Below are 26743 nucleotides of genomic sequence, written 5' to 3' on the forward strand. Positions count from 1 at the left end.
TCGCCATCTTCTATGCCGCTGCTCCATTCTCGGCGCTTTGCTATCCAGCTAAACAGACTGTCAGGGTTGGTAACCATATGAATCGAAGACCAAAGTGGTTTCCATCTCATACTAAGGTGCTATGCAGGTTTCCATCTTACGAAATTTTCTGCTGAGGCAGAACTCACGCTGGAAATACAATTGAAATGTGAAAAGAACCTAAAAAGTTCATGATATAACACATTTTTTGCAGCTCCCCCCCACTCCAAAAAAATGGATGTTTTCAGTAAATTGTTACAAAATTCTATGTCTGACTTCCTTAATTATGTCGGTTCTTGCGAGTGCCAATCAACATGGAAAACTTTATGTTGTCCATTTAAAGAATAATAGATCAAGCCCATAACTGTAGCCAAACTTCATAAGGCTCCATACAAGGGTGAAGCTATAGGGGGTGCAAAGTAGCAGTTGCACCCACAACATGGTTTCTGAGGGGGTCCAAGAAGCCCTGTGCCATATATTAGAATACACCAGTATTATAAAGAGCATACAGTTGATAGGGCATTGTTACAGATTTGGCACAGCGGCCCCGGAGTTTTAAATCACACCTTTGGCCCCATTGCAAACTCAAGGATGGGCCACACATTTGGTGGCGAAATCTAAACGATATTACTGCAAACAGCAATATAACTACTTTTACTTGAGTAGCAACCAAAGGTTGGATAGTACTCTCATATATTAAATCAGATCTCCAGCACAAAGAACCCACATAGTTGAGCTAGAAGAAAGGACATTGTACTTTTACCTGAATTGGCACTCTCAGTTGGCAGCCCATATCCCATGTTTTTGGGGTTTCCCAAAACAGACCTATATGGCATTTAGTATGAATGAAATTAGTGGTAGTTCAGTATCTTGGACCTGCACCGAGTTGTCAACCTGGTTCTAATAGATGTATGTCTCACCTTTGCGACCCGCATCTATCTCAACTTGCGGCCTCCACTGTCCCTTGACTGAATGCAGTGGCTGGGGTGGTCAGGACTTAAGGAAACAGCCGAGCAGGCTTCACTACGCTGTTCCCATTACTCCCATAGAAGTCAATGTTGTTTTCCTAATTTGGGAGCTGCAGAAACTGTAGCTTGCAACAGAATGCTGATTTCGGACATCCCAATGACTTCAGGGGTTACAGAAACAATGTAACCTAGCCATGCTCGCTGTTTCTATCCTCCCAGCCCACCTCATATACAGTATTGTTCCCATCACAGTAATGTTTGGACAAGTTGCTCACAGCCTTTTAATGACCGGGACCCTATTGGTCTTGATCAATGGAAGTCCCAGCTGCTGAATCCCTACCAGTTTGTGATAAATGTGATTGACATGTCATAACTGTTGATTTCTGGAATATCCTTTAGACTACAATGCTTGCTTTAAAACATAATGCAATGGGCCCAGCCCTATGATTAGCATTACCTTCTATCAGGTACACTGTGGGAGCATGACGTCTTTTCAGGCAACTGCACAGCTTGCTCATCCAAAGAGGAATTTAAAGGGATTTTCACAAGCCCATTGCTCAGGACCACAGCTGATCAGGCGCCCGCGGACAGCATCGGGTCCCAAGTGGCAGGCCTTGCTGATCAACTATTGATGACCTATGCTGAATATAGATAATCAATAGTGGTTTTGTAAAAACCTCTTTAATAATTCTGGTAAAAGCAAAAGTGACACTAGTTTTAGGAGTACCTGACTACAATACATGGGAAAGTGCCCACACCCAATTGCAGGGAAGTGACGGGTCAGTCTAACCTATTTGATGCTAGAGCTTATGGACTGCACCTGAGCATTGCTTCTCTTTTGTAGCTGTAGACAGCTGACACAATATCCACATCCTGTTTTGTGAACACATTTGACATATCCACCAGGAAAGCTCCCAATCACTTGAAGGAGGCCAAAAGAGGGTCCTTTTGGACTACTTCGGGCTGGTCTGCATACCTTTTATTTAGCAGTGTAGGACAGTGGAGCAGGCTGTATGGCTATCTTATCTCTCCTCGCCCAATGTCAGATCAGGAGGCAGAGTATCTGTGCAAGTGCACTTTTAAGAAGCTGTCTGGGACTTTGGACATTTTTTTCTACTGATGACGTATCCTGAGGATAGTTCATCCATAGATGATCGTCAAAGGTCCACTGGAGGGTCTGCTTCTTGCGCTGTCCGTGACAGCAGCACTGGGAATCAGCTGATCAGCGAGGATCCTGAGCGGCAGATCCGTGCTGATCATCAATAGAAAAAATGCTGAAAGTCCCAGACAACACATTTAGCCCACAGGACACACTGTAAGCCACTGGAAATATTGCACCAAATTCTGTAGGCTGCCTGCAAATTGTGATGCATACTTGAAAATGGCTTGAAACCTGACTGCAATTCCACATCAAAATACACAATTAGGGTCCGTTCACATATAGCGGAGATGCTGCGCATTTTCCACAGTGGAAAATTCCATGATATAAACTGTGGCACCTTGTTGTACCGCCTCTAGCTTGGATACAAGATGTGATACGGGCGGGCATGGAGGCTCTAGTACCCTGTTGTACCGCCACCAGCTTGGAAATAAGATGTGATACTGGTGGGCATGCAGGCTCTAGTAGCCTGTTGTACCACCTCTAGCTTGGATACAAGATGTGATACAGGCGGGCATGGAGGCTCTAGTATCTTGTTGTACCGCCTCTAGCTTGGATACAAAATGTGATACAGGCAGGCATGGAGGCTCTAGTACTCTGTTGTACTGCCTCTAGCTTGTATGCTAGATGTGATACAGATGGGCATGGAGGCTCTAGTACCCTGTTGTACCACCTCTAGCTTGGATATAAGATGTGATACAGGCGGGCATGAAGGCTCTAGTACCCTGTTGTACTACCTCTAGCTTAGATATAAGATGTGATACGGGCGGGCATGGAGGCTCTAGTACCCTGTTGTACCATCTGTAGCTTGGATATAAGATGTGATACGGACTGGCATGGAGGCTCTAGTATCCTGTTGTACCACCTCTAGCTTGGATACAAGATGTGATACGGGCGGGCATGGAGGCTCTAGTACCCTGTTGTACCATCTGTAGCTTGGATATAAGATGTGATACAGGTGGGCATGGAGGCTCTAGTACCCTGTTGTACCGCCGCTAGCTTGGATACAAGATGTGATACGGGAGGGCATGGAGGCCCTAGTACCCTGTTGTACCACCTCTAGCTTGGATACAAGATGTGATATGGGGGCATGGAGGCCCTAATACCCTGTTGTACCACTGCTAGCTTGGATACAAAATGTGATACGGGAGGGCATGGAGGCTCTAGTACTCTGTTGTACTGCCGCTAGCTTGGATACAAGATGTGATACTACGCCTCTAGCAAAAAAAATAAACTCCGCTCCTACGCTCCTATTTTTGCCCTAATATGTGCTATTTTTGTGTGCAATACACACAATAATAGACCATGCTGCGTATTTTTTCCGCAAACGAAATTCACCATCAAATTACGCTCATGTGAACAAACCCATTCAGATCAATAGGTTCTATTCACTGCGTATTGCGCTTTCACTTTTCCATGTGCCTGTTTGAATAAGCCCTAAGACATGTTTTCTGGATCCCTTTGACAATAGTGTAAAACTACGTGTTCCACGCAGATTGGTAGTGCAATCATTTCCCTCAGTGCCTGTAGGGGGAGCCTGAGAGACTGCAGCCGAGCGCAGCCGAATGGAATCTGACGGAAATAGCCGAGCCGACCTGGCCAGGTATCTCTTACCTGGAGACCACGTGGGAGGGGGCGGCTCCGACCCATCCCAATGACAAGTCACCAGCCGCTGCCAGGGGCGCAGCCTGCATTGTATTGGTCCTCACACAGGAGTGCAAAACAAAAAAGAGGCAAAACCGGCCTCTCCCTCCCCTCCCCCACCTGGATCCTCCTGCAGAGTGAGTGCAGGTCCCCAGGGTGTCCTCTCCATGTCTATAGGTGGAGGTGATTCAAAGGTGTAGGGTGCTGCTGCATTTGGGGGCTTTTCTTTCACTTTTTTGGGGGGGAAGGTGAAAGTTTATTATTTTTTTATCTCTTTTTGTACATAATTGTTTTGCCACTTGTTCCTCATCATGACGGCCGCTTCCCCGGATTACCTGGTGATTCTCTTCACAACCACTGCGGGGGCAAACTGTGCTAAACTGGGCTCCGATGAGAAGGAGGTCATCCAGCTCTTGTGGAAGGTGATAGACTTGGCCAACCAGAAGGTGAGTGGTCGGCTGGTGGCCCCTGCGGACCCCTGAAGAGGCACCTCATACTGCAGGCACCTTGCTGAAGGCCTCTGTGCTGCTTTCTCTTCCAGGTGGGCGAGCTGCACGAAGTTGGGGTCCGACCGGACCACCTGGAGCTGACAGAAGAATGCAAGGAAGCCACAAAGCTGGAGGCAGAGAGCCTGTACCTGGCCCCCCAGCTGGAGCAAGCCCTGCAGCAGGTGAGGCGCCCCCAGGAGGGGGTCATTAACTCCTTCACTGCCACCTAGACCACAGGTGGAGCACTCCATAACAGAGAATGGATTTGGGTTGTGCCATTTTCTGAAATGTCCAATGCTGGGTGGGGTTATGATTGATTATCAGTCAAGTGTGGTGTCAATGTAAGTTTAAAAAAAAAAAAAAATGGCGCACACGGGGGAGTTACGTCTAGGCATTTTATATATAGAAGCGGGTAGTAAAATGTAGCTGATCTAAATTGGTGCTGGGTGGCTATATAGCTGCCAAAATAATGGCCGCCGGCTGCTGCGTGAGATAGTGATGGTTGGCGGTGCACCGCGACACATGGTAGGGTAGAGCTGGCGTTGGCTTCACGTGCGGAATGGGGGTTGTTATAAAGGGGTACTAGAATGCTTATAGCGTTGCGCCAAATTTACGTATCAGCAGCGCTAGCTCTAGAGAAAAGGGCAAAATGGAAATTTTAGTGATGCGTGTGTCATCCAAACGGTCGTTATTTTGTATGGCGGTGTTTTGGGGCGCAGGAGTCTGGCTGTTGTAATTACGTGTAAAATGGGGGGTCATAATGTGTTGTAGGGGCGCTAGAATTTACATTGTGACAACTTTACAGTGCTGACGGATAAGGGGAGCAAAATGGCAATGTAGTGACGTGATCAATAATTCCGGTATTTCGTGTTGTGCGGAATTTTTGTCCTGACTTTATACAGAAAGTCGCCATTTTTGCCCGTACTACAATGCAACATTTCAATTTTTTTTCTGCTAATGCCAAACGCCTCCATATATTAAAGAGTAGTTAGTTTTAGCATATGCCATATTTATAATGTGCCCCCCGGTCTCTGTACCGTCGGTAGTAAGGGCTGCGGCAGTTGTCAGGACTTCCTTGTTAGTAAACAAAGTGCGTGCGCTCGTGTGCGCACATTAACTCATCCCTTGCTGCAAGTGTGTCTTACATGTTACGTTATAAAAGTGCAATCGTGAACATGGCGGTTGTTGGGACTGTTTCCTGCTCGTAGGCTCCCATTAACCCTTTCACTGTTAACCATGGCTACAACACCTGGTTATTTGCAGTTTTGCCTGACACAATGGCCGCCTCCAGCTTTAGGATTTAAGCGTTTGCCAGTATCCCGTTTTTTTTGTTTCACACACGATTTTCCAGTTCTTTGTGTCATTCCACCCACAGAAAGTCATTAACTAGACAGGTGACTTGGGTTTGTAGAACTGCGGCGTTACCCGCCCATAATCTGTCTGCTGGTAGTGTGTAATCACACAAGGGCAGAGATCCGGGTGGTGCCTTTCCTGGAGGTGGGACAGGTTATTCTGGAGGATTATTTGACACCTTTGGGAAGTGAAGTCCTCAGAAGCTGTAATCTTTGGCGCTGTTGTTGCTGATTGTGTGTGTGTGTGTATTTTTTTTTTTTATTTACTTATTTTTTTTTTGGGGGGGGGGTAGTTTAAACTACACCATTTTATATATAATATACATTTTAAAAAATTGTTGTTTTTTTTTTTTTTTTTTTTTTCTTTATAGCCTCCACCTTCAGCAGTTTACTATACGCAGTTCGTTTTTATGTCCCTGGTATCATCCACGAACAAAAGGTTTTACTGAGCGAATGGCTATAGGGACATAAAACACTCATGCAAATGACCCTGTCATGTATGGTTTGCATGCAGGCCATTAGTATTGCCATAAAGCAGGATTCGCTGACTCTTTAGGTACACTTTTCACAGCACTTAAAGCCCAGACCTCCTCAGCCGGGTGCTTGCTGGTCTGTAGAGACTTATGAATATCCCTTCATACGTTCGATTTGTAGCTTCTTATTTTTTCATTTGCCTTAACACATCCAATTCTGCGCATACTGGAAGATGCGCCTCCCATAAAATAACCAACCTAAGAAACCAGCATCTTTCTTGTAAAGCTTCATCTGCTTGTGTCTTGCATCTGGCGTGTTTGAACGCATGGTACAGCGTTTCACAGCACTTTTTAACGCTCTCCATCATTTCGATGAGGTGCGTTAAAGGCAAAAACGCTGAAAAATGGAACACCCAGCACTCTAAAATAGCAGCGTTAGAAATGCTGCGTTGGAGCGCAGGTCTGCGACGCCTCATTGAAGTCAATGGGAGCCTCTTAACCCAATTAGCCCAAGCGGTTTTGCTGCAGTTTTACCTACGCAAACTACAAAGCCACTGAAAGTGTTTTCTAGTCTTGGCCTTCCAACACACTTTTCTGGCTCTGTGTTTTCTAGCATGTGCTTTAAAGAAAAAACAAACACGTGACCTTCATGTCTATTACAAGTATTTATTTTGGGTGGGGCTTTTTTTTTTTTTTCTCATCTCCTTATAGAAAAAACATCTACAATAACAACCAAACCTGGGGCGTGCTGTGTTTTGGGAGGGAAGAAAAACCTTCATGGACCCCCAAAATATACCACAATAAGCCCTATTGACTTAATAACTCATTCACAGGAGCCTATGTGTAAAATGCTGCATGCATTACGTAAATCGCAGTGACTTTGGACTGCACATGTCGTATGCAGTCTTCCTGGTTTCGTGTTTTTTATTTTTTTTTATTTTTACGCAAGTGTTATACACAATGAGAAATGCTACTGTGAGTGGGACATGCAAGAATCTATTTATTTGAATTGTTGTGATGTACCACGTAATATGCAATTCAAATCCGTTCGTGTGTATGAGCCCTAACTCCCTACTGGTGGTATCTAGCCATGGGGTTTGTGCAGACAAAAATGCAACATATAAAAAAATAAAGAAAACACCTGAAAAGACTCTAAGGCTAGTTTCACGTGGGCGATGGATTTTTTTTTTTCCACGAGAATTGCAACAAAATCGCATTCTTTCCCAGTTTTTGAGCAGCAGCACTGCTTTATTTTAATGCGACATCATCACTGCCTTTCACTATTCTCTTGCAGGTTTTTATAGCTCGATCCTGACGCTATTATATAGTGAGTCAATAGGACTTTTTTAATTTTAAAATCGAAATGCAAGTTGCTTGCGGTTAACAAGTAAACGTGGGACATAAAAAAAAAAATCTGTCACAGATGGAGCAATGCGGCTATTTATTTTTTTGTTCCCTCAACAACACTAATGGGAAGGAAACCATTTAAAATCATTGGTTTATTATTCTGCTTTTTTACTGATTCTCGCATCACGCGAAAATCGCTTGATTTTTCTTGCCCGTGTGAAACCACCCTTTGGCCGCCTTCATACAGCACGTGCTGACCCCCAGCAAGCATGGGACAAATTCACACCTAAATGGTGAGGACTTTGTTGTGGATTTACTGCCGGTTTTACCCCTTGTATTACAACGGTTGCAATCTGCAGCATAAATGGGCATAATGCAGATCTAGAATCCACTGCATTTTTCAAAAACGCTGCTGACTTTTATAAATCTCATCCATATGGCTTGTTCTGTAAATGTTAACAAATTTCCGCAGAAAAATCTGCTGTGGAAGTTCTGCAGCATTTACGCTGTGTGAAGGGACATTAGCTTGTTATTACATGGCAGCGTTTCTCTCTAGCAAAATGCAGGTGGAGAAATACTGATTGCTGACGGCACCTGGACTCATCATAGTGATTGAACGGACAAGACTAGGCGGCGGCTGCAATAAACGTAAATCCGCCTGCATTTTAAAAGGAAAACCCACTGCCTTGTAATAGCACACTAATAAAGAAGTAATCCCTATAAATAAAGTTCTACAACTCTTGTAAAGTACTTTGTTTCAATTTCTCGCTATCTTCTAGATACTAGTTTGCAGTCAGACTGTTTATGTCCAGAGGCCATAAACCAGCTGAGTGGATACAATTGTATCAAGTCTCGACAATGTTTGCGCTAAATACATCAGCTGCACAAACATCTCAGCTAGTTTGCTACAATGTATCAGTCGGAGTCCTTCCTCCTTAACATAAGGCTGGTATAGACACTGCAACCACAATGTTGCCAAAACCGTGCTGATATGTAGACTGGCGCAGTTATCAAAGTGATTGCATTTAAAATCAATTTAATGGCTGCACAACTTTGTGGCTAAACAGTGATTTACCAAACGGTCCTAAAGGGGTTTTCCCAGTCAATTTGCTTATCAACTATCCACAAGCCAGGTGATAAATGTATGATCGCTGAGGGCCTAACTGCTTGTACCACCAGGAATCGTGGGAATGGTATCCCAGATTCCTAGCACTAAGTTGAGTAATGGTGTTCTATTCACTTTCTATGAAGATAGTAGAGCTCTGTGCTCAGCTACCACCTCTAATCCCATAGAAGTGAATGTAGGTAGCCAGCACAGTGCTCTACTATCTCCACTCAAACTGGTGCTGTTTTCTAATTGCAACTAAAATCAGTCTCACACTTGTGCACCACCACTCCATTGACTCGGGGTCTGCAGTTTTCATGATCTCCAGTGGTCGGACCCCCAAATGATCATACATTTATCGCCTTGCTGTTTGAATGGGTGATAGAGGGATGTCCCACTAAATACACTTAGCAATTGGCTTTTATTAACCACAAAGACCATGGCACGATGAATTCTCACTAGATTATCAATGGTTTGAGCACTCATGCCAATTTATGGTAAAACCAAGTGCCAGTCTGTATTTGTATAGATTCTGCACTGCCAATAATAGTACCATACTTGTGCATGGGGCTTTCAGAATTTTCAACATGCTCATTATGTTGTGCAAAAGCCATGGATTTGGCCCTTTGCAATGCATAGGGTGAAATCGGCAGCAAACTCCATGCTGGCCACTATCCACTGCATCTGGGCTAGTAGTGGGCTGAGACCTGACTTCACCAATGTGTCTTTGACTTGAAGATGATAAATGGATTTTCCTTTTTTCAATCAGTCACCACTATCTTTATGATCAGCATTGGACTACTGGTCTCTAAATTGTAGCTTGAAACTACAGCTCCCAGCATGCCTAGACCTCAGAACACTATTAGAGCAGCGGGTGTATGTATGTTGCCCTCTAACACTCCACCTTTAAGCCATTGTCTTGAATATAATTTAAAACAAAATGTAAATTAGTGGAGCTGCTTTTAATTCCTGTAAAACACAAGTAGTTTTTTTCTCTTGGAAGTCTATAGACTCTACAGCAGTACATGGATATTGTGAATGTTAGGCAAAATAATCATCATAGGCTATCACTCGTGGCCGAGCACGATGGCCTTCCAAGTATAAGGGCTTAGCGGTGGGTCCGTAGGTGACTATAGAGACCTATTCTTGATCCGCAGATTCTGTCGCGGTGGGGACATCGGTTTCCAAATAGAAGAATGTCTGACAAGGGATGGCTTGACATTCTTTCCTCTAAATGTTTCTCTTTTTAATCATCCATTCGTGCCTCTTTGAAACTCACAGTGCTGTTGGTAACGGCTGATCCCCCAAATTGAGCGCTCGAGGGCCAGGGCTTCCCAATTCTCAATGTCTCTGCCACCATTTTTAAAGTTAGCTTTAAGCCCATCTTTAAATCTCTTTTGCTGTCCAACAACATTCTGTTTTCTGTTCTTAAGTTAAGAGTATAGGGAACATACACATTTTATGGCTCTATAGTGCAGGCTTCAGACTCTGCATAATATGGCACCTATAGACCTTTTTGCAGACCTATTTTACCCTGGCATGTTGGGGCATGCTCTAGTGATTACCAGAGCTGCTGTAGCATGTCCATATATCCTTATCAACAAAGCTCTGGCTACAGTATGTGAATATGAACTGATCATAAACACCCACTCAATTACAGGTTGGTTCACCACTTTGCACAATCCCTGTTTTCAGATGTTGGAACAGATTCCACAAGGTTGTAATATCCTCCATACTCAACTCCACTTATGCCGCTGCTACAGCTCCACCAGTTGGTGCACATAGTGTGGATAAGTAGGAGCAGATCTTGCGGCCCTTTCTAGCATACCCCAAACATGTTCAATAGGGTTACAGTCCAGTGAGTTTGGGGGCTAATGCATTGCTGTGTTCCTCCAACCAATCTCTAGTGATCAGAGCACAATTCCATGGGGTGTTGTCCTTTTGAAAGATGGCACTGCAGTCAGGGAAGATCTGAAGATATGCATGCAGATGTTCAGCTCTCTGTAGTGTTTACCAGTCAAGGATTTGTAGTATGGTGACCAGCAGTCCTAGGTCATGCTAGGAAAACTCTCCCGGACCATGACACTGCACCACCAGCCTCTTTGAAACACAATGGTGCACCCATAGCATATATGGCTTCATGCTTTTTACACCAGATGCAGACCAGGCCATCCATATGATTCAACAGGAAATGGGACTCGTCATTACAGATGACCTTCTGCCGTGTGTCCAGTGTCTTTCCACTGTGGCTTGGTCACAGCCGGACGTACGACCGTTTTAGAAATATTGGCTCCACACTTCTGTCACTGCCACAATCTGCCTGCTGTTAGTCAATCAAGTCGCCACATTGATCCTTGACTGCCAAATATTACCTTCTACTGCGCAGAGGAGAGGTCAGCACATTATCTAAAAGCAGATCCTGACCATCATGGTACCGCATGACTGATCACAAGATGTCACTTGCCAGCTGTTCCTAATGGATGGCCACCATATAATACTGCATTGCATAATCCGCTGACTCTTTGCCCTGGCAAAATCACCTGTTTGCTGGGAATTTTTGTAACTGAATTGCAGTGACTCTCAAAATAAGTGCTAATCGGGGGTTATCCAGGCAGCGCCTGGATGGATCCACGGGGTCGTAATTGCAAGTGCAGCTCCCATTGATTTCAACTGTAAGTGCAGCTCATTAAGAGTGCCGACCACTACTTCCGCTCCGACCCTGGTGTATCCCAGAGGGCGCTGCCTGGATAACCCCTTTTCAATGTAGCTACATTTTAGCATCCTTATTACGGATGCAGTTCCCAGTCCAGCCACATGTGTTGTGACCTAAAGTAATTATACGGTTAGCTTATGATGCTGTAAGTTTGGGTCGGCAGCAGTAAGAGCAGAAGTTGCATCTATACGTAGTGCTGTGGAAAAGCCTCTTATGGGATAAGTGTGGATGAGCTTTCAAGAACTCCCATGCATGCCCTGTGAAAAATATCTGCGGCACAAAGTGATTTGTGGATTTTAAATTCTCTGCATGTTAAGATTTGCAACAAATTAAGAGTAGATTTCAACGCTTCTGATAAGATGATGAAATCTGTGTTAGAACTCACATGTACTGTTTTATCTGGAAAACATGGCGGATGGCGTGACTGAAGCCCTACAGATCACATAACCAATGGGAGCGGTCTGCCGCCATTTGTTTGTCACATGAACAATCCGTCTAGAAGTGGTGATCACTTCTTCTGTTCCTATGGTGTAACAGGAAAACTGACTGCAGATGTGAACTAGGCCTAATATCTGTTAGCCAATCACTCATTCATCCGACCGCTATTTTGAGTGAATCTGGAGAAATGACTTCCCTCTAACGCGCACGGATTGTCCGTCTAATTTCTCTCAAACCTCAATGACTAAAAATGCAGTGACAAACCTATTGTGGATGCTGCTGCGGACATACGAGCTGGCCGGATGAGGAGGGAGTTGCTATGTGTAATATGTATGTGAAGGGTTACGTGGCAGTCGTAGTGGAGGGTTTGGGGCACGTGCCCAGTATCTAGTTGTCTGGTACAGGGTACGTTGTGTTGGACAACTGCTTGGCACCCAACGTGTAACTCTACCCGGTCGCACTGTATTCGGCCCTTGTAATATGTTAACTCTTAGTTGGCTTATAGGACAGACGTGCCAAACTAGTGTGCTAATCATCTCACTGATCAAGAATTTTAGAAAAAGCATATACTAATGACTGTGGTAGCAATCGGAGAGCTGTCTTTCAATAAAGGGAAGCGGCTGCCTGGGTAATGGGTACTTACCCGGAGACCAGAGCTGTTGGTAGTGAAGTGCTCATTAGTAACATTTCCTCTCATGCCCATTTTTTAACATAAGTGAAATACCTGCCTGCTTGTGGTCTTTATTTGATGTGTCGATCACTAAAATATTACAGCACACATCGCATACTGCCTTCCGCTGTTCGTGTACTTCATCCTTGTGGGCTTGGAGCCCGTCCATGTTGGCACTGTCACGTACGGTTCGCACATGCAAGAAACTTGCATGAAAAAGTGTAAAGACACATTTCCGTTTTTAAGACTTTGCAGTATATGCTTTGATACTTCATATAAAAAACAGATGTCTTTCAGTAGAAACTTATAATAATTTTTTTTCTTAGCTTTTTGTAGCTCAACAACCTTAGGCCGGTCTCACACTGCCGAGAGACTTGTGCGCTGCGCGACGCACAAATTTCACAGAAATATGGACACCGTTCTTTTGGATGGAGTCTTATACATAAGCAATGCATGTCTTATGTTTTCGCGTTCCTTGTAACTCGCCTCCCATTGATTTCAATGGGACAGTAAAACACACGGTGTACAATGCGCACATGAGTGCAATGCAAGGTTTCCCATTGAAAACAATAGGAAATCCTTGCCGATCCTCTTATGTGGCTGGAAGCTGCCCTGGAGGATGGCTACTTTACTAAAGTGATGGGAGGCATTTTTGCCCAAAACGCCTCAGTGTGAAAACGTATGGTATCGCACTCGCTTGTGTATGGGCAGCCATATGGTGCTTTTACACCTATGGTCAAATGAGCAAACAATGTCAGTTTGCTTGTACAGCCTGTTTAATTGGGCAGATAAATTTGTTTGCTCGTTCAGTCGTTCTCATTCACTGGTACAATGAACGAATGACTGAACAATCAGTATTTAAACTGAACTATAAGTGAATGAGCCAACAATAATTTGCATAAAATGTATGATGAGCAAGTAATTTATCATTCGGCATTCAGTCGTTGGCTCTGTTTTTGTTGAACAATTATCCGAAATATTATTTAAACAAGCAAAACTGAACAATAATTGTTCCGTGTAAAAGGGCCTTCAGCGGACTTCCTTCACACTGAGCCTTCTGCTTGTGATTGCAATGAGAAAACATGAATGTAGGCTCCACTGGCTAAATGACCAACTAAAAGAAGACTTTCATATATAGGTATCCGCGGTATATAATAGCGGTAACATGCCCTACAACAAACCTGCATCTGCACCCCGTTGTGCCTACCATTGCCCGCTCCTATGTCTTTTTGTGTACCAGTAACAGAAATAGAATAGGAAACTAACGGATGTAATGGGGTTGAGAGGTATTCACATACTGTTCTCTCATCTACTGTATATTTAGACCAAGTTTTTGGCTTGCTAGTCTTGCAATGTCATCTGTAAGTAACGGTGGTGTAAACTGCAGCAGCCCAAGAACGCTCTGAGGTGCATGGATCACGTTTCCAATGACTGGCAGCTACATCCAAGTCTAAGCTCACCATGCCAAGTGTCGGCACCATTGGACGCTTCGTCTTTAGACATGCTTCACCACCTGCCAGCCCCATGAACTGATTTAGGTGGTGCCAGAAGAATGCACAGTGCCAAGTGTAAGTTTGGTGGAGGAAGAGGAATTGATCTGGGCAGCTTCTTATGATATGGACTGGGCCAATGGCTTTTGTCCTACAATCTCAATTTCTAAATTTACTAATTGGCAAAATGTAGAGTGAAGCATTCCCAGAAGAGGAGCAAAGAATGACAGATCCTACATTATCTTTCATGACTTTTGGATTAAATTGCTCAACAATCATGTGATTTGGCATTAGCATGTCTATATGACTTGGTGGGTTTTTTGTTTGCTTGTTTATAAGTGCATTGGACAATAATGGATGCCCGTGAGATGGAGTAGATGCATGCCAAGTAACATGGTTTTTATAGCTCAGCTTTCTTGGTTTCTAGGCAAAAGTGCTTAGAGTACCATAAAATGGTTTCGATAAGGCTTCTATGACACATGACCGAGTCCAGTTATGTTCTTAGCGCTAAATGTAGCATCCTACGCTGAGCAGTATTATAACCCTCCTAAGGGTGCGTGGTTAGAGTTACAGTACAGCAGTAGAAAATGGGTAGCTTTTGTTTTTCAAACTCTAGGTGAAAGGGATTTATTTTTTTAATCCCATTCAGTTTGATAGTAAACTTTTCCGCAACTTTTGAACCCACCCAAATCTACTTACGGTTTATGCAGGCTCAATATGTTAGAACACCACATGTAACCTGGCAGTTTCTGTGATTCTAGTGTGGTGTACAGTGATACACGGCACCCGGTATGAAACAATAGTAACAGTGAAAGTGTTTCCAGATTTCCAAAATATACACGGTTGTATTGGTGAGGCCTAAAGGCTGATTTAGATACAACAAGAATCACTTAAAATAATCTTTTGAGCACTTCTCGTTCTGTCTAAATGCATTCTTCGTGCACGAGTCGTTGATCGCTGAATTCTAGTTTGCTAGAATTGAGCGATCAGCTGTTATCAGCCGGCTGCACTGATAAAGATTCTCTGTGCCTTTTTTCCTGCTGTGAATTCACAGTGGGGCATGGGCTGTAAGCCCAGAGAACACTACAGTTTGCTCATGTCCCGCTGTGCCTGCATAGCTCTATAGTACTTTTTATGTTTGCATGACATGACCAATAAGTGAGCAAATTTATCGTGCAACTGTCGGCCATGTTTACACTGAACGATTAGTGTTAATTTTCACTCATTAAACTTTTTTTTTTAATGTTAATCATTCGGTGTAGAAGGGCTGTAACTTATAAAATTTTTCATGAAATGTCTCGCTTTTAGGGCTGGCTCACGTGATCATATGCGTAAAACCCTGTGCATATAACAGTTTCATTGCTGTGTGAGCTGGCGCTTTACTGCATATGGCTGTGTTTTTTTTTTTTTTTGTTTTTTTTTTTTTTTGTTTTTTTTTTTTTGGACTGCACATGACAGTGTATCTCATGCATGCTGCCATGAGCAGTCTTCCTGTTTGTTTTTTGTTTTTTTCTTTGTTTTTTGTTTTTTAAATTTCCCACTCTTTCGCTTAATGATGGCATTTATTATGCACCCCTAGAGAACAATAGGGCTCTATACCATATAATACACGGTAAAATAGAACTTGCTGCTTTTTTGAAATGTATTATACGCAATGTATATACAAACTAGTAATTAGGAAATTATAGTACCAGTGTTTCTGGCGCACTGCGCCACACAGCTCTGCTACATGCATCGCAACACACACACACACACACACACACACACACCTCTCTTCTACGTTGTTTTCGCATATGAGCTGCACATGAATTACAAACTTCAGCAGGTCGTTGAGGAGACATGTTCACTCGTAGCTTTCGCATATCTGCTGCACAAGATTTACAAACTACAGCAGGTGGCTGAGGTGAAATCATGGCTCGTCGCTGTGTCTTGTAAGCTGCATTAGCTTCACGGTGGCATTGAACCCTCCTGTGGTGACATGTTTACACAGCAACTGTTTGTGACAACACTGGACAACGGTTCACAATTAGATGAAGGCTGGACTGGTGTTGGCAGCATTAGCACTGCAGATGCCATATCACATTCAGGAGATGTGAAAATAGTGGTGAAGGACTATGCTTCAATGTTGTTGATTTTAATATACACTGCCAGCTATGTATGTGTACATTTTGTCAGAGGTCATTTTTTTGGAGTCTCCCCACAGGTGTCCAGCTGTCTCACGACCAGCTACAAACTACCAGACTGAGTACTGCTATATCCATAGCAACTGAGGCCACAGGGGTTTGTGGGAGATGTAGTCCACCCATAACCCCTCGCATATTAACATCTTCATCAACACTTCTGCCCTATTCAGCAACGTGATTGGTTGTTTGGGTTGGCTGATTCACAAATCCAGCAACCGCATTGGTGATTAGGGCAGAAGTGTTGCTGAAGATGTTAATATGCTAACCCTTCATTCAGTGCACAAGGAGGATAAAGGACCTGTGATGTCACCAGCATGTGATCAGGGGGAGGAGCTAAGAGCCTGTAACTGAGTACATGATGGTGACATCACAGGTGCCGTTAGGCTCCGCGTGTAACTTGCACAGCAAACACGGTCAAGTGGTTGTTGGCACTCTGATGTGAATGGATCAATGAAAGTTAATGTTCTCTCATTGGGTCCATTCAACACTTAACCACATTACGCACATTTAACCCCTCCCCAACTTTAAACACTGTTGTTCTACCTCCTTTTGACTGGTAGATTACCATAATTATGGTCTTTTCTGTTTTACAATAAATCAAGGCTAAAGGTGCTTTCTCACCCAAAATAATTATCATTCAAGAAAATTGCTGGATCGTTCAAATTTGAACAATAATCTAGTGTGAACACGGCCAGCAATTGGACGATAATTCACTTATTGTGCATTTCATGCAAGCATGAAAATGACTGAATGATCCTGTGGGGTGGTACTTTGGGGTAGTTTCTTGTGCCATCAGCCAAATTGCTCATGTGAATAAAGTGAAATCAGTAGGCTCTTTTCACATACGAGTTCTGTCCATCTCGCAAATGGATAAAACTCCTGTGAAAACCTGCCCGTGTGAATGCAGCCGTAGAGCCACAGATAGCGGTCCCCTGGTCCCCAGCGTGCAGTATGCCTTTGTAGTACTTGGAGTATATAAAGTGTGGGATTGTGTGTTTAGTGGGATATGTTTGTTACATGCTGCTCTCAATTACTGAATTCAACATTCTCTTTTCTTGCATTACAGTTTAACCAGTCTGTAGGAAACGAGATCAACATTGGCGTGGGGACGTCGTTCTGCTTGTGCACTGATGGGCAGCTTCACATTAGACAAGTCTTGCACCCTGAGGCCTCCAAAAAGGTATTGTGCACTTTTTTTTATATGTGTGTGTCTACATTAATGGCCCGCTTAGTGTTTCACAGACATCACTTGGATACCTTATAGCCCATTAGGTTACACATAAAGGCGTTTTTTCATAGACCGATGGTCCATGTGGGGGAAAGAATCGCAGGATGTCCAATTTATGGACCAGAATCGGACATGAAATGCCCACTGTCCTGACGTGGAGCACAGCTCCACTTTATAGAGATGCTCAAGGCTGTTAAACGCGATGAACAGCTAAATATTAAATGTGGAATTTGGTTCTACTGCCTCGGAACAGGACCTGTACTGATCACATGGGATAAATGATTGGAATCTGAAACTCTGCATGGTCTCACAATTATGGAGCAGATGGCCATGTGACACTTTTTTTTTTTTTCTTCTCGTTAAGGTGTGCAGTTTAGTTAATTGGAGATTTGGTTGCTGGATAAATCCGGTATCATGTTTGACAACAAAAATGCTTAGAATAGAATCTCTAATTATGACTTATTATGGCGGCCAAGTCCCCATGGACAAGGAGATGTAGGATATTTGTTTAGGTACTTTTTTTTTTTCTCTCCTTTTCAGCTTCCAATGATTCCACGTTACACAATGTGGTGTGATCAGATTTTAACTGAGTTTTGTAGCAATTGGGGCTCTTTGTATATCAGAAGTATCTTCAGTAGATGAAAAATATATAATATGCACTCCTCAAAAAAATACTAAGTGAAGACTTTAGCATCACAATCTAACCCCAAGTCACTTAAAGGGGTTCTCCCACTTTAGCTATTGATAAGCATTTCTCAGGCTAGGTTAGCAATAACTTTTGGCAGAGTCTGCTGCTTGTGACAAATGATCAACTACTTGTGGAGGCAGACAGCCCCATACATTGCACAGTGGCACTGGCTGGTATTGCAGACCGACTTCCATTACCCCCAATAGGACTCTGCTTGCAATACCAGCCAGGGCCTCTGTGCAACATACGGGGCAGTCTGCCTCCACAGAAACTGTTCTATATACACTGATACCAGCTTGGGAAAACTGTTGATTGCAGAGGTTATGCATTGCGGAACCATTAGATCTGCTAGTGATGACTTGTCCTGAGGATAGGTGATTAATAGCTAGGAATAGGAGAACTCCGTCAGCCACTAAAGGCTGCAGCCCTTAATTTCACTTTTTCTGAGTCTTCTGAACGCCATAACTTTTTTTTCTTTTTTTTTTTCCTATTGACCTAGTTGTGTGAGGGCTTGTTTTTTGCGGGCGTCCTGTAGTCAATATTGGTACTATTTTGGAGTACATACAACTTTTGATTGCTTTTTATTAGATTTTTTTTGTTTGTTTTATATGGGATGACCAAAACATGCAAACATTCATTTTTTTGTGCGCTCTATGCAATACAAATTGTTAGAAGTATGGGAAAGGGTTTTTTTAAACTTATAATTTCTATTTAGTTTGTTTACTTGCATTTTACCATGATCTGACAGACATATGAAGCCATGCCACAGGCATGCCTTGGTAGGTAATTGGCCATTGCTGTACAGGAAGTGGGAGCTTCAGAAAGCCGCAGGCTCCCATGGCAACCGAACACCTTGTGATCTCATCATGGGGGGCCGTTAAGCACCCCCAACTTCGATTGGGGGATTTAAAAAGTGAACAGCTGTTATCAGCATTCAAGCCAACACCCACATTTCTATGCAGCAGGATAGTCTTCCCAATCCCCTCCATATAAACACAGAGCACACAGGACAGAACTATGTTGTCATTTAACCCAGGGGTCCCCAACTCCAGTCTTCAGGGACCACCAACAGGTCATGTTTTCAGGCTATCCTATGGTAAGAACACCTGTGGCAATGTCTGAGGCACCAACAATAATTACATCACCTGTGCAATACTGAGGAAATCCTGAAAACATGACCTGTTGGCGCTCCCTGAGGACTGGAGTTGGGCAACACTGGATTAACCCCTTAAAGACGTGGATCCCCCACTTACCCCTCTTTAAATAAAAATCGTAACTCTTATTTATCTATCCATCGGCATAGATGTCAGACTTTTTTTTTTTTTTTGTCAGCTGTAATTTTTAATGGTACTATGTAATGTACTAAAACTTAGAATTTTTTTTAAGTGGAATGAAATGAAAAAACAAAATTGCTACCATACCAAACATATATAGGTTTGTTCTTTTTTTGCCCCATCTTCTGACAGCCATAACCTTTTTATTTTTCCACTGAGTTATACGAGGTTTTTTTTTGTTTTTGTTTTTTTTGTCTGACATCCTAGTTTCTACTGGTACTGTTTTGCAGTACATATGGCTTTTTTATCGCTTTTTACTTGTTTCTTAGAGACAGGGCGACTAAAGCACAACTCTGCCTTCATTTCTTCTCTGACATGTCAAGAACTGAAGTGCCAGACCATCGTTTTGTTTTGTGGATCAATTTTATCTCCTGCAGTGCAAATGAAAGTGACTGCAGGTGCATTGGAAAGGCATCCCGTGAAAAGGAATGGTTTTGTAGGTAGTGGCCACAGACCATTCGGCTGCCTGTCCACGGGTGGGTTTTCATTGCGTTCCCCGCGGCGATAATCTGGCCACGGGGAACGCAGTGAAAGCTCTCCATAGCGTGCTGTGATTTGCCACGATTCTCCACAGTCAGCCTATCTGTCAGATAGGCTGACCGGCGGAGATCCATCTGCCGGCTCCTGCTCCCGGGCGGCAGCTCACACGGCAGAGATCCGCTGCAGGATTCTGCAACGCCCGTGAACAGGCAGCCTTCCTCTCTCCTTATCCTTCATGACTCATTCTTCACTAGTTTTCCTTTTGGTACTGGTAGCATGCAGCGGTACCTGCCGCACAATTGGGTTGCATAGGTAGTTGTGTTTTCTCCAGGATGGCACATCCATGTATGCCATCATAAGACTTGCTGTGTCTTCCAACAGTCTATATAATATGAAGGCAGTAGAAGGGAATCGCACATGGCCAAAGTCCTACAAAATAACCTCCAAAAGGCTATTAGTTTGGTCAGAAAAATGCAGACCCTGAAAAACCTACTCCATGGGGGCCGGACATCCTGTAGTAGGACTTGTGCTCACAGCCCAGCACTACATCTTGATTGGTGCTTTCTAGTGAACACCAGAGTTATCAGGTTCACCATTGGCACCCCATTTTCTAAACCGATACGATTAGGTTCACACTGAGCTTTTGTCTTTTGTGCTTAAAAATCTGATGCGTGTTTTTGAGTAGTGTAGTTTGTCAATGTAAACTTGGCAGTTGCCGGGCAGTGAACAGGCCAACTGGTCACGTAGATTGTTCCCACAGTACATAATACCTTCCTGAAAACGGGAAATGGCTTTAGCTTTAGGTCTTCCTCATACAACAGTCTTTGCGTGCATTTTTGGATTCCAATGAGTGTAAAAGTAGAAAAAAAAAAATATTTCTTCAACTTTGGATTTTTTCTACTTGGGGATTTAATCCCAGTTTTGGGTGAACCCAAAATACATACAAGAACTGCACCATGTGAATCCATCAGGATTCTCAGTCAAAAGAGTGAACAAAGTTAAAAAACTATCGCTATGGTCACTTTTTTTCACATCTCCAGGCCTGAAGGCCTCTACAAACCATTTCCTCTTCATGCTTAAGGCTGAAGTCGGTTAGGCTACTTTCACATGGGCCGATAGTTGCTCGAGTAATTGCTCAAAAGAGCGATTATGGGTAACTGTTGTTCCATGTGAACACGGGACCCAACGTGGCAATTGCTCACTTGTCAAAGTCACTTGGGTTTTTTAGCTTGTCTAAAAGCCAAGCAACTGTCGGCCCATGTGGACAGGCAGTTGTTACTCTACAAACTGCCTGATTACTTTGAAGAGATTTTGTGTTACAAAGCACAGAAATGATAATCGTTGGGACTGTCGGGTGTTCAAGCACCCAATAGTTATCCTGTGTAAAAGTACCCTTAATGCGCCTTAATGCTAAATATAACCGGCCCCCAACTACCTTATGCCATAGACCAGTATTATATGTGGTAGAGGAGCCTTTGTGCCCCCTCAGGCACCAGCACTGGGTGCTACTGTTGCTTTTTGTCCATTGTTGTGTTAACCATTGCAGGTTTGTAGCCTTCTATAATTGGTCCTTATAAAATGCATTTTTAAAGTGTCCCATAGGAATGATAAATGGGCGCCATCGTCCTTTATGGAAATGTGGCCCAACCTGTGATAAGGAGCGATTAGTATTTCCTGACTGCATTGGCTTACATGAGGGCATAAGCATTATTTACACAGATCCTCAGTGTCATTTGGTCTTGCAGACTTGTCACATCAGCTCTTCATTTAGTTTCCGCAGACCTAAAAATCAGCTGATCAGCCTGTGTAAACAGGCAGTTGTTTGTTAATGACTGCCTGTTTTCTGTGAATTGAGGCAGGCAGCCAGAACTATCTCTGGAAACGGAGCGGACCATTCATTGAGTTATCCTCTCTCCTGTGTGAAGACACAAAAGCAATGATTGCTGGGACGGCTGTTGGGTGCTGAAGCGCCTGCTAGTCGTCCCGTGTAAAGGAACCCAAAACATATAGTCAGGGAGACTGAACTATAACCTCCTTTATTATAACTGTGTGACAGGAGCCTTTAATCAGGAAGCGTACTTTCACACGGGCGTTTTAATGGCACAAGTTTGCGAGACGCACAGACTTAGAGCCCCTTGTTAGCAATGTGTTTACAGGAGTGGCTTTTCTCGGTCGCAGAGATGCTGTAAGATTGCAGAATCGTAGCAATGTACAATTTATTTTTTTAGGGTGGTGTCCATTAAGGGAGGATAAAAAAAATTGCACCGCACTCGTATGCAGATGTGACTTTCATGTGAGTGTGCTTTTTTTTTTTTTTTTTTTTTTTTTTTCCCCCTCTTCCCCCTTCCCGAGTGTTTGGTAGTCCATGCTTTTTTGTCATACAGGAATTATGCTGGCTGAAAAATTGAGTCCTTGAGAGCACATAAAGCCAAGTAAATCTCAGATGGTCACAATGAGATCACATGACCATCGGAGGAGGAAGCCGGGAGTTTTCGGATAGAAAGGAACAAGTAAAAGCGCAACTAGTGAGATATGATATACACACATATATGCATACACTGGGGGACTAGTGCATAATGGAATGAAGAAAAAAATCATTTTCACCCCTTTTAAAAGGGTTGTCTCATCAGATATGACCCCTTACAAAATGCTGACCCCATTCTGGCCTTAATAGGAAACTTGCAGTCAGACGCTTCCCTTGTAATGGGCTCTTTCTCTATTCAGTGAGTATAAATGTGGGCTATCTTCATTCTGCTGCCATCCCTCACTGGTGGCAGGCCCAGAAGACTCATGTTGTACCTCTAGAGATGTGCCTTTTGTAATACTAGTGTCTGCTTATGTGCACCTTTTAGGCCTGGTCTCAGAAGTGTCACCTCTGTCAGCCTGGGAATCTCCCATAGTAGTAGAGAATGAGCCCTAACCAGAAACGTACACGTGGAGCTGTTAATCATCGTCTCTAGTCCTGGCCTGCAGGTGCATCCGAAAGTGAGATGGTCGCAGAGACTTGGACAAGCATGACCGGTTCCTCTGCTTGGCGTAGTGTTAGAATGAGCTTAGCCTCCTGAAAACGCCGCTGAAACAAAAGAGGCTTGTTCTTTATCTGTAGCTGATGCAAGCGTGATGCCCGGGGAGACTCCAACAAATCTGGGTTTTTGGTTATTCCGATTTCCTAGAGCAGAGGTTTCATTAGTAATAAAAACATGGCAAATAGCAGGATATTTGTACGTCATACACATGGGACGTAGCGGGGAGCTTCTGTCCGCATTCTGTCACTTCTCCAAAAAGTAATATGCGGTTGAGTGTTCCTGCTCTTGGACTTTACATATGCTGTAACCTTCCCCCCGCACCGTCATTTTGTTTGTTATGCAAGGTATAGGAGTGGTAGAGCTTTTATCTAGTTTTTACGAGAATTTAAGGGTGTGGTGAATAAAAAGATGATTCAAATCCAGCGAGCTATGGATAGTGATGGTATGAATATATCGCTCTTACTCCGTAAGGGAGATTAATAAAGGCCCTGGCACCAATTCAGACAGGTAGCTTTTATTTATTGATTTTTCTAATAAATACTTTTATCCATGAAATAACTCTGGATAAACTTTTTCCATAACTCTGCATTGTGCCGTTGCTCGGTTATTCCTCCCAAAAATGTGTGAATAAACGTACAACTGGGTGTTACCATTTGGGGGTGTACCTGCTGTCCAAGGTCCCTTCTACATGTACAATTATCGCTTAAAAATCGCATCATGTGAATTCAAACTTACTTGTTCAGTATAAACACGGCCAATAATTGGATGATGAACAGTTTGTGTTAACTTGATCTAGGCAAAAAATAATAATTCGCTCATCTTAAAATGTGACCGCTCAGTCGTCCACACTTACTGGTGCAGTGAACGACTGATCAGCAAAGGAAATTTCTGCCATTTATCTGCCTGTATAAACAATCTGCACAAACTGTCATCACTTGCTCTTGCAAAGAATTGTAACGGGCGCCCAACACTGTGCAATCAGTGGTGGCAGGATGGGCAATGTAGGGACACGCCCCTTTGACACGGTGAACGGTAACACCCAGTTATCTGTCTTATAATTTTCTTGGAGGAATAAGAGGAACTGCGTAGTGTAGACTTCTAAGATAAGGTGGCAGCGTTTCATGGTGAATACAAGTATTTACTAAGAAGGGAAATATCCAGAGAGGTGACAGCTTCTCCTTAAGGCCTCATTCACACGAGTGTCGTTTTGCCTATGCGTGTGTGCACAAAAGTCCACGCACGTGAACGAAGCTGCATGCCTATTGCCGTCAATGAGGCTGCTGCTGCCAGTGGCCCCATTGAATGCAATGGGATGCTGACACCTGCCCGCTGTGATTTTTCATGTAGGGGCTTTGAATATAAGCCCTTCCCTGAAAATCATTCCTAGCATCCCAAATATATATATCTAGATCTCTAGAGATATATTATATATACACACACACACACCTCCACTGCTGCCGGGGCTCCGACACGTCTAGCCGCTTGTCTCCCTGCATTGTGTTAAAAGTTCTAGAAAGAAGAGTGGCAGCAGATATGGTGCAGACAATTTAAAAGTTCATTTTATTCCTCCATGTTAAAATCGGCAGTGACTGGCAAAGTTGAAACCTCTTTATCAAGCTCAAATAAAGCTTAATGAAGATTGGCAAAGTCGTCACGGCTGATTTGATTATTGGGACTATCTACACAGCAGTATGGGTTATGACTTCTCAGTGGCGTTTGATAGGATACAAGGGCCGCAGCAAGTGTTTTGCTTGAAATTGGTGTGCCACTAGCTATACAGATTGGAGCTGTACTAAAGTTCTTTCAGCAGGCGGGGATTTAAAATCCCCGCCTGCTGAAAGGGGTGTGTCAGATTGGCTGAGTGCTTAGCCAAATCACAGGCAGCTCTCAGCCATTCATTGAATGACAGCTAAGCACTGCCTGTGATTGGCTGAACGCTGTGACCAATCACAGGCAGCGCTCAGCTGTCATTTAATGAATGGCTGAGCGCTGCCTGTGATTTGGCTAAGCACTCAGCCAATCCGACACAACCTTTTTAGCAGGTGGGGATTTTAAATCTCCTCCTGCTGAAAGGGCTTCAGAGCAGTGCAGGGAGACAAGCGGCTAGACTTACCTGAGCCCCAGCAGCTGTGGACAGGTGAGTGTATATTTTTTTTAAACATGCTAGGGATAGTTTTCAGGGACCGGCTTATATTTAAAGCCCTTCCCTGAAAATCACTGCAGGGGTTGCCAGCAGCAGCGGCGGCCTCATTGAAAGCAATGGCAGAACATCGCGATACTCTGTCACAGCTGTGGCAGGGGATTCTTTACTCCCCACGGGGATTCCCATTGTCACTGAACACTGTGATAGTACTGTCAGTGTTCAGTGATAAGGGGACTCCCCATGGAGAATATTGATGCACAGCACGGGTCTATGGTGCACACGTGTCCTATCTTTTGCAGAAAACACAGACATGTGAACACAGCATAGAGAACCAATAGTTCTTAGATGCGCAGTTTTGTGCGCGCGTAAACATGCTCTTGTGAACGAAGCCTAAAAATGGTAGGAGAAATTGTTCCTCAGGCAAGCCTTCTATCAGAGGTGGAATGGGACAAACAATGTAGGTTTAAAGCGGTTAAGAATTTAGAAAAACTACTAAATGTCTACTCCCTGCTGCCAGTATAGCGCTACTCTTGTCCATGGGCTCAGTCTGGTATTGCAGCTTGACCTTATATAGGTGAATGCTGCAGTCTCCTTGAAGATGACTATTTACCACGTATCGCCTTCTATTCCATGGAAAATATAAAAAAAAAAAAGTTAGAAAATTGGACGGGAACTGTAACCAACTCTTGTGGCTCTATTACTGGGAGATGAGCATATTCTTCTGCTTTGTTATGGCGGACACTGGATAACCAATATGGCTGAACTTTGTAAAGCTTTTTAAATGATGGTAAACTGATTCTTTTTCTCAGCATAGTCTATCAGTTATCAGGTGATGAGAAACCTATTATCAAGGTTCGTCCTTCATAAGCTGGATGAGCGAGCAGCACGAGGGCTATTATGGCCGACTATGATAGCTGCCGCATAACTACTTCCTATCTGAAAAACTGAATTCTGCACTTACAAACCGGAGTGGGGTCCCTAGAAGTCACTATTACAAAGGTTATAAGACTGCTGTTATCTAATCAGGTCTTTAATATTTAATGGGGTCATCTTGGACCTTTTTATATTGATGACCTACGTCAAAGCTGGGTCTGCAATATCTGATTGGTGGGGGTGCAGCTCCTACTCTAAGGGAGGTCATCTGTGTAAGAGGTGTTATCCAGGACTTAAAGTGTTGACCGTTATTGTATAGTTATTTGGCCTAAAATGTGTATCTATACAATTCCAACCAAATCTCTCTAGACAGATTTAGATTAGTTACATGATTCCAAGCAATCCTTGCATTACTTTTTTCGTTAAAATGCAGCCATGTGAAGCTGGTGATTAAACTGAGCCTTGAGGCCGCAGGTGCCATGTAAGGGGATGGTTACTCCAACTGCTGTAAATCCAACCTCCTTATAGCCTCCTGTGTGAGTTGCTCAAGTAGATGGGCATATGCCAGATCGTCCAACCCAGATGTTGTGCAGAAGTCCTAATATGGAGCCTGTAGCCATCTTTATGGACATACCAGACTCGAGTCTGAAGGGGGGGGGGGGGAATCTACCCGGTTCCACTGGATGATGTATTATGGAGGTATTCTTGCCTAGAAACATTGAATGTCTCAGTAATATGGCGTCTTTAAAAAATAAATAAATAAATGTACACTTTATGCAGTTGAGTTTGGAAAATTAAACAAGTGATTTGACTGCTCTTTCCTTTCCCCCCCCCCCCCCCCCCCCATGAGCTCTTCCATGTCCGGTTTGTCAAGTTCACTAATTAGAATCAAGTAAGCTTACATTGTTTGCTTGACACTTGTG

The 26743-nt window shown here is 43.5% G+C and overlaps 1 protein-coding gene across 3 annotated transcripts in view; it reads left to right on the forward strand.

The window, feature by feature from the left end:
* The first annotated feature begins 3899 nt into the window (after nucleotides 1–3899).
* ESRP1 (epithelial splicing regulatory protein 1) overlaps nucleotides 3900–26743 on the forward strand; it is a 60094-nt gene continuing 37250 nt past the window's right edge. For 2 of the 3 annotated variants that reach the window (XM_066578344.1, XM_066578343.1), the window contains exons 1-3: nucleotides 3900–4235; nucleotides 4331–4459; nucleotides 17115–17228. In XM_066578344.1, coding sequence (XP_066434441.1) covers nucleotides 4101–4235; nucleotides 4331–4459; nucleotides 17115–17228 — 378 coding nt within the window. In that variant the 5' untranslated portion in view covers nucleotides 3900–4100. The remainder of the gene's footprint in view (nucleotides 4236–4330; nucleotides 4460–17114; nucleotides 17229–26743) is intronic. The other variant, XM_066578342.1, reaches the window with a different exon arrangement.

The sequence above is a fragment of the Eleutherodactylus coqui genome, chromosome 9 (assembly GCF_035609145.1).
Source record: "Eleutherodactylus coqui strain aEleCoq1 chromosome 9, aEleCoq1.hap1, whole genome shotgun sequence".
NCBI classification, from domain to species: Eukaryota; Metazoa; Chordata; class Amphibia; order Anura; family Eleutherodactylidae; genus Eleutherodactylus; species Eleutherodactylus coqui.